Genomic DNA, 9,196 nt, shown 5'->3' with positions numbered 1-9,196 from the left:
CTTCAAACTAAACACACTTTGAAGTTCCTATGATTGAACCACCAAAAGAAGATACACCTTCTTGATATAGATAGCGATTTTCAATTTTTTAAACCTTTCTTAAACTTACTTTCATATCTTCAGGACTCCTTTCATTTCGATGTGATTTCAATTCATTATATCTCCTCCTAAACTCGAGATGTCACAATAATAAAGAATATAAATTAATACACTTATAAACATTCAATGTTTAAATGAATATAATTATTAGTTTAGAGTTTAAATTGATACACTTCCTAAATTTTAGAGGTATAAATTAATATTTTTCTATAAAAACCAATAAAATTGCTGACAACTTTCCAGGGGATCTTTATGGAGAATAATTCCCCCAATCTTAAACAGTGGGTCCCACATTTCCATCCCATTTCTTTCAATGGGTAAACATAGCTTTCAGGCAGCTACATAATTTAAACAATTTCAGCATTTTCAGCATCAATGATTCAATTCTACACATCAAAAGATACCTAAAGACATACAAATAAATTAGAATCCAGAATTCCTCAAGAATTCACATAATTGTCAACAAAACAAGAACAAGCCCAGAAAGCAACATTAAAAGCCTTGTGAAACAACATCCTGATCTTCCTTCTGCCCCTCCATAATATGGCTCTATCATTATATCAAACCTGCAATTCCCAAAGCTTGGATCATTATTTGTCACTGTTGACAACCCTGAAAACTTGCAAGCATCCTCTGCCTGATTACTCCTCTGGTAATAACTGTTAAATGCATATGAAATGTTCGACCTCGCATCTAGGCCTGAGCATGATGTCCCATACCCAAGGCTGGTGCAATCAGCATGGTAACATGCATAGCTGACACTTGGCGCAACCTGCGAATCTTCAAGGTGAGCAGATGGCTTCATCACACACCATTTTCTTTCCAGATAATGCACACCTCTCGCACCAACCAAGGATCCGTTGTTTGAATTTCCAAGACTGAGCTGGTATTTCGGTCTACCATCATAGTAGAATATGCCCCAATGGCGTTCGAAGTTCCCTGGATCAATACTCTTTGCGTCTTCATCGATTAGACTGAATAAGTAGGCGTCAATTGGACCCGGCCTCATTGGTGTTCCTTTCCCGCCTAATATGTGTGACATGAAGCCTTGATTGAATCGTTGGGCGTAGATGGGGTTTGCATTACGATCCCCGTCCGTAGGCCAACCGATCTCCCCAACAATGATCGGTAAGTTTCCAAAGCCATTCTTCTGAAGCGCCCACACAAGGGTATCGTAATTTGCATCAAACATGTTGAAATATGTTGTCTGGCCATCGACTATGGGTGATGCATTGCCATCGAAGAAAGCATATTCAACAGGGAAGTTGGGGTCGGAATAGAGACTGATGAAGGGATAAATGTTCACTGTGAATGGAGAACCAGAATCACTCAAGAACTTGACAATGGCAAGCATCAAATCATGTATATCAGTTCGGAAGTCGCCACCCGATGGATAACTGGTTGAGGATGCGTAGACATCGGCATTCAGCGGACAGGTTACCTTTACTTGGTTGCCTAGATTAGCTTTTATTAAGGCTCTCTGGATATTCCGTAGAGCAGGAAAGGTTGTACTGAGAAAGCTTCCATTGTAAGTTGCCAAGAAAGGCTCATTCCCTACAGCAACATACCTGAAAATTCATAATTCAGTAATTTGGTGACTTAGAATTAAATCAAGGAATGCATGACATTTTGTCAGCTTAAGAAAAGTACAGGACAATACACAAAAATCACATGCAAACATGAGGCATGAAACATGCACAGCTGCTCAAGCAAGCCAGTAATGTATTCGACCTTGCATATTCATACATGATAAGATGAGAACTTCTTTATTTTTCATTTGAATCGATCAAAGCAAGAAAGGCTTTTCCAGCAAGTAATTGCATGATAATAAAATACAGCGTCTTTAATAAAATTGCAATTTATGAAACGTTCATCTCCTTAGTTTGAGGTAACCAGAAAACTTACTTTTTAAAAAAAATTAATCCATACATATTATATATTTACATTCTCACAAAGCTTAGTCTTCTCAAGTTTCACAATGGCTTGAAAGTGTAACAGAGACACAATCAAGAACTGATGGTTTTCTGCCCTTCTTAAGCAGCAGCAATAGTGATGTTTTCTAATTCGACTACCAAACAAGGAATTTGATAGGGGAAAAAAATGAACTTCCTTACATGAAAAGTTACTAGTCAGAGTATTTTTATTCAGTTTTGTGGGGCCTTTGATTTTAGTTTTAGTTTTGGCTCCTATTGGTTGAGATTGACATTTTGTATTTACCCAATTGTATATTCTTTCATTTCCTCTATGAAAGTGTGGTTTTTCATTATAAAAAAGTTGTGGTAAAAATAAAAAATTCTTTGGGCAGAAAAGGACAGGATGATGGGGTTACATCATTCGGACCATTTCAAAGAAGGGGAGTAGTTTCATGGAAATCAACCATGAGTTGAGCAATGTGAGCAAAACATTTTGAGTTTCCTGCATGACATATCACAGTCCTCCCATTTATGTCGTGCAGCACCATCGTTCTACCTCAACCATGACCAATTGTAAGACTCTAATCCAAACTCTCTGTTCATGAGTCTTTTAGAATCTTTCGGACTTAAGGTGAGGATTGATCAGAAGGATGGAAGATTTCTGCCTCTTGATTTAAAATTTTACAAATAATAGGCACTAATGGGAATTGTTCCAGATGGCGGAATTGAGTGAGTAGCTTCAGGCTATGACCGAAAACCAGGTCTATCTAACTTTTGTGAAAAAGGTAGCTTGGAAATGTTATACTCTGCTTGCCTCATTAGACAAGTGACTTTAGAGAGGATAGATTGCTATAAGCAGTTAGTAAAATTCGTTGGGAGAGAGCTTCTTCCAATTAATCTCATCTGAAAAATAATAGAATTCTTTCACTTGAATAGAGGCTGAAGTGTGCAACATGCAGAGGAAACTCAATCACTATGTACAGATCATAGCGCAAAAATCAGGACAAAGAACAACATGGTAAAAGGAAGGATCATTCGAGAAATTCCAAATTGATTTGGCACCTGATGACCTCGGAATTCACTTACAAATTTCATAAAAGGTCACCCAACATAGAATTGCTCCAAGCTATGCACGCTTCACTTTGGAGTATCATCCATGTACTCTCTTACACTTGGGCGTTACATCTCTCAATATAGGCATTCAAATTAGTAGGACCAAGCTAAACTTGATCATCCTCCAAGTTACCTAGGCAATCAAATTAGTAGCGCAAAGTGTCCGATAAAAATAGTCAGGGAGGGCACAAATGCAAGCTAGCCCAGACTTTAATGGATATAAAAGGAAACAAAAGAAAGCTACAGAGGAGAGAAAATAATGGTCTAGGAAGCTGATAATCTTATCTGTAAGCCAACTATGATTAAAGTCTCAGCTCTATGACTACTGAAAGGTCCTCTCATCCTTGTTTTTAAGATTATGTCTTACAAGAGCCACAAAAGACGAGGGAGCTGATCAAGAACTCAGTTAAATTTTTCTCTTGCAGAGTTGAAACTCTATTAGGTGGATATGCTAATTCTTAATTATATAGGAGTTCTAGTGACAATGGTTGAACATTTGTACCTGTCTGCCATAGCACACAAGCACCAATCACATAACTTTCCCACTTCTCTACACATAAAATTCATCTCAATCATTCAGATATGACATCTAACCTTACTAGAATTAATTAATGAGGAAAAAGAAAATCAAATTGATAAGTCAACAAATATGGAACTGATTAAGACACTATAATGAACTCAAAGAAAGCAACTCTATTGGGAAAAGTCAGCCAAAGTTCCAAAAACACACAAACAAAACAAAACAAGAAGCCATGAAAGAAAGAAAAAAAAAAAACTCACCTAATGTTAACATTGTTGTCATTAAAGTGAACAGAGACGTTCTTTGCAACCCATTTCTCAGCTGCTTTCTCACTGTTTGCAAAAGTGGATAACATATCATTTGGAATCCCAACCATCACTTCAATCCCAGTCTTCCCCAGAGCTCTAAGAGTTCCATAATCAGCATCAAACAGCTTCACTTTCTGAATCTGATTGTCTCTCAGCATCCCAACGACGGTCTCCGGCGGCAGCGGATGAGACGATTGAGTTCCCCAGTTGGCGCCGATGGCCGCCACAGAACAAACCACTGAGAACAAAACAACCAAAACAACGAAGCATCGCAAGAAACAGCAACAATCCATTTTGCTGTTCAACATCTTCAAAGTTTCCCAAAAGAAAGAACAACAAGAAAAAGGGAGAAACCAAAACAAAAAGTGGGAACGAGAAAGTGAAAGTGAAAGTGAAAGTGAAATCCACTTGGAATCAGAAGGGGGGGAATGGGTAAAGAGTCTTTTTCAGCTCAAACTGAAAAGGGGAAGCTCATAAACAACATTACACAGTAATTTCAGCAAAGAAGATCCAGAAGAATCCGCCATTAAAGGGGGAAAGAAGCTCAATGATTTGACGAAAAACAGCAAACCCCAGATGGGAAAAGAGAAAACCCAACTCAAAAAAGCGAAGTAGAGGCAAGATTGAGGTTGAAAATAGAGTTTAGGCCGGAATTTGAATCCGGGTCGACCCGGAGAATATTTTGGGAGAGTGAAAGAGAGGGAAAAGTGAAAAATGAGGGAGAATTTATTTGGAAAAGCATTGAAATTGATGAAATGAGAAGTTAAATTAAAGATAATAAACTGAGGATGTCGGATAGTGAAGCATCTTTGATGGGTCAGCCATTGCTGGCATTGCATTAGTGGCAGTGGCAGCTGCTTTTTGAAGAGGACCACTTTGAGAATCATTCATCTTATGATCTTAGCTTTTTTTATTAATACCGTATCCATCAATCCTATTCTATATTACTACGAAGTTTAAACCTTGTTTTGTTTCTCAGATTTTCTACTTTTTGGATAATACTTACCTCTTCAATCAGCAGAAATCTTTTTTTTTTTTCTTTCTTTCTTTTAGAAAATTAAAAAATATATTTTTTCTCCCTCTGCATTTCTCTCGCTTTTACCCATCCAAAATTTTATGGTGGTTGTTGACTTGCTACTATTAGCTTTAATTTTATGCAAGTTAATTTAGGTTCTTTTTGGTATTTGTGTCTATATTTTAAAAAAACGAATTTTTTTTTTTTTTTTTTTTACTTTCAAAATGTATATTCTAGTCTTTTAACTTTATTTTTTTTTAACTCCCTCCTACGTTTGGTAAAAACCATCGATCGTAATGAATTTTCTTATTCTCTTTTATTGCTTATAATTACTGGCACGTAATTTGGTCATTGGACTTCGTGTATTTTATTTTGGCTACTAAATTTTCAAGTATTAAATTCTTCATGAGTCCTACCAAAATCATATAGGGATATTAATGAGGTCCTCCAAGCTTCTATTAGGTCCTCTCAGCTCCCACATGAGTCTTCTAATCTCCCTTATGGGTCCTGCTAAGGTTTTCCATGAATCTTTTAAGCTCTTTCATGGATTCTGACTAATCTATTCATATCAGTCTCCTAAAGTCATGGATTCTGACTAATCTATTCATATCAGTCTCCTAAGGTCATGGATAGTTATTAGTCAATTGTGGGTCCTACTAGCATTTTGCTTGTCATCTCGGGCCTCCATCTCCATCCTTGAGTCCCCTATCTCTCTAGACTTTTGTTCTTAGCACATTACGGTAAATCTACCTCTGGCAAAGACCACATATGGCGATCAATTACAATGACTACTTCTGACGACTACCTCAGGCAACCAACTTTGATGATCATCACCGACAACCACTTCTGGCGCCCAACTCTAGCGAAGACCACATCTATGCTAATTCCAAAGATCACCTTCAATGCCAAACTCAACGACTACCTTTAATGGTCAACTTCGACGATCACCACTGACGACCAACTCTCACAACAACCACCATCGGCGACTATTTTCGCCATACTCTGGTAACAATCATCATTGATGGCATGCTCTAATGCCACTGCGTGCGACAACTACCGCTGACAAATACCACACTGGTGATCAATTCTAATGGCCACTTTTGATGCCAAAACTTTGGTAATTACCTTCGACAATTAATTCGACAATCATTACCTACGACCAACTCTGACAACAATCATTGATTCTTTGACGACCATATCTAGTGGGCAACTTCGATGACAGCTACCTCCGGTGAAGACCACATTTGTCGATCAATTTTGGTGATCGCCTCCAACCGACTCCATCAATCATCTCCAACAACTAACTTTGACGATTAAGTTTAACAACCAACTTAATCGATCATGCACTTAAAAAAACTACAAACAAAAAAAAAAAGCTCAACAAGTAAAAGTATTTTTTAATACAAGATGGAAATTATTAGTTCATAATGTTTAATGATCATCTTTTAGAGCAAAAAGTGTTTAAATGAAAATGACTTTTTGAAATGTATTTTTTCCCGGGACTATCCCAATAGGCCATAATTCAAGTTTTTTTTTTTTTTTATAATATATAATATATATATATATATATATATATATATATATATATATATATATATATATATATATAAAACACCAAACGACATGTTAAACAATAGCATTAACACATTCCATATTTTCTTTTAACCCCACAATACATATGTAGTTACAAAAGAATAATAATAACAATAACATTTCTTATTTCATAAGAAAAACTATATAATACACATACATTTGTACATAAAAAAAATTGAGATGTATTTTTTCATAAAACAAATAAATAATTTTTTTTTTAAATGTGCATTCTCATTTTAATGTTGTTAAAATTTTCTAAGTCATGTTTATGAAGAGGGCAACATTCATCCAATATAAATCATAACTTACATTTGACATAAGATGCCATTAAATATTAAACCCCTTGCTCGCCTTTTTCTTTCTTTTTCTTTTTTTTTCCAACCTTTCCTTTCTTTTCTTTTTCATATATTCCACTCATGTGAAAATTATAATTTTGTTATTTGTATAAAATAAGAGTATTTTATCTAAATCAAGTATAATAGTTATATGCAAAAAATTGTAAAATATATGTGAAGTTTTTAATTGAATATTAGGAAAATATATGTTTAATTGAATGGTTGAATAAAAAGTTAACAAACAACTTCTTTAGATTAAAAAAAACTGTACCAGATATCTCGACTTATAATTAATCAACTATACACCACCCTAAACACAAACTTCTCACTCTACATGCATATTAAGTCCACAAATATATGAATGTCAAACTTCATAACTCAACTTAGTATCTTGAAAAATATAAGATCAAACTCCCAAAGGCATCGATTAATAATGTCAAGGGTGTGACACTCCATTTTTTTTTTTTTGGAAAGAGAAGTTTTTTGATCTCAAAGTTACTCTCTAGGTTTCTTGTAAGTCTCAATTATGAGACTTAAGCCTCTAAAAACCAAAATGATTGAATTATTTTGACATACTATTGGCTTAATTTAGGAATTGGTCATGTGAGAATAGAAAAAATTCTTGTGAGAATGTCAGATAATTTTGATCCTTGATATTTTGGGAGTTTGATCTTATATTTTTCATGTTTTATGATGGTTAAGGATAAAAATTGCAGAATTGCAAATGCAACTACAATAATCTTGTCCAGTCGTGTAAATTTTCAAATAAGGGAAGCATCTCAAATTTCAATAGATTGCAAAAGAATTTCTCCATAAATTTCAGCCTCAATATTCAACGATTTTATTATCGAATTAAAGGAAGGTTTAGGGTCTGTTCAATAGACAATTTAGATTTTATTTTGTGTTATCAAATTTATTAAGTTCAGCGATGTACCCGATAAGCAATCTAGATTCTATTTTGAATATCATTTTTGAATTTTGTGATCCAAATAGTGTAAACTTGAGAAAACGACGTTGTTATGATTTTGAATTTAAAAATTCTAAATGCATAATTATATTAAAATAATAAAAAATTTATAAAAATAATATTTGTTATAGACTCAATTTTTTTTTGTTAAATTTAATATGTACTTTAAATCATATTATATTTATTACAAAATAATCATTGTACAAAAATTTTAACATAAAACATGACCATAAATTAATTAAAATAATTTATATCCATCATAATATTTAGTGAGTACTACAATTGATTTTATAGTGTCAAAAAAATAACTAATTTTATGATTTATAAATATATATATTATCAAACAATATTTCGAACAATTATTTAAATCGAAATTCAATTTCTAAATTTGCTACCAAAAATATATTTAAAAAAAATTGAAAGATTAAATTGCAAATTTTCTTCCTATAACTAGGAAAAAATTAGAATTTAATCTCAATGATTGTTCATAATTAGATTCTAGGTCCCTAGGATTTGATAGAACTCTCATAAATAATCTCTACAATATGGACTATTTATGAAATTTTTATCAAAGTATAAGATTTAAATTCCGACTTTTAAAATTTCAAGGACTAAATTTTAATTTTTTTTCGGAATTTAAAATCTAACCAAAATGAAAATGCAACTTTGTTTGTGGAATCATATGTTTTCAATTTTTGCTTTGACTTTTTTCCTAAAAATTCTTCAAAATGTTGTTATCCCATTGAAGGGTTTGTGTTAGTTTTGAAAAAGTTTAGAGAATGATATGCCCAAAAAGTGAAACTCTTTGCATACTTTGATGCTGAGAAGAGAATCAACAAACCATGTGTGTGAGTGTGGAAAATACCCTTTCCTAGATACATTCTGTTTCTCTATGTTGAATTCTTTCAATAAACATACAATTCAATAATTTGATGATGATCTATTGAATTATTCTCTTCACATTATTATAGGGTCACTTTGTCTTTGTCTTTGATTTTCATGCATTTCTACTTGATTTTGAATTATTTTTAAAGAAAGAATCCATTTATATTTCTAAAGGTTGGAAGTTAAATTAACTTAAACTTAAAACTGATGATTTGTATAAATTTAAATCTTAAATTTTTATTAATGAATCAATTTGGACTCTTCATTTGAATTTCATTTTAGGAGCGATAATGCATAACTTTTTCAAGTGAACAAGACTTCTTTAATGCAAGGATTATGTAAATTAAAGAGGTACTATCAATCTTGAGGTTAGATGTTTGATATCCTTCTCCCCATATTATATATAAAAAAGTAAACTAAAGAGAAATGTGAAAATAAAATATTTAAC

General features: G+C 33.3%; 1 protein-coding gene across 1 annotated transcript; it reads right to left on the bottom strand.

Annotated features, from left to right (window-relative positions):
• Positions 1-324: 324 nt before the first annotated feature.
• Positions 325-4,748, bottom strand: LOC120071462 (glucan endo-1,3-beta-glucosidase 6). Its single transcript, XM_039023760.1, has 2 exons — positions 3,906-4,748; positions 325-1,667 (listed from the first exon to the last, which is right to left on the bottom strand). The coding sequence occupies exons 1-2, from the start codon at positions 4,259-4,261 to the stop codon at positions 548-550; spliced, it is 1,476 nt and encodes a 491-aa protein (XP_038879688.1). The 5' UTR covers positions 4,262-4,748; the 3' UTR covers positions 325-547.
• Between the last annotated feature and the right edge of the window lie 4,448 nt (positions 4,749-9,196).

This window comes from Benincasa hispida, chromosome 2 (genome assembly GCF_009727055.1).
Source record: "Benincasa hispida cultivar B227 chromosome 2, ASM972705v1, whole genome shotgun sequence".
NCBI lineage: Eukaryota > Viridiplantae > Streptophyta > Magnoliopsida > Cucurbitales > Cucurbitaceae > Benincasa > Benincasa hispida.
The sequence above is the reverse complement of the archived record's forward strand: the minus strand, read 5'-3'. Positions and strand labels throughout refer to the sequence as shown.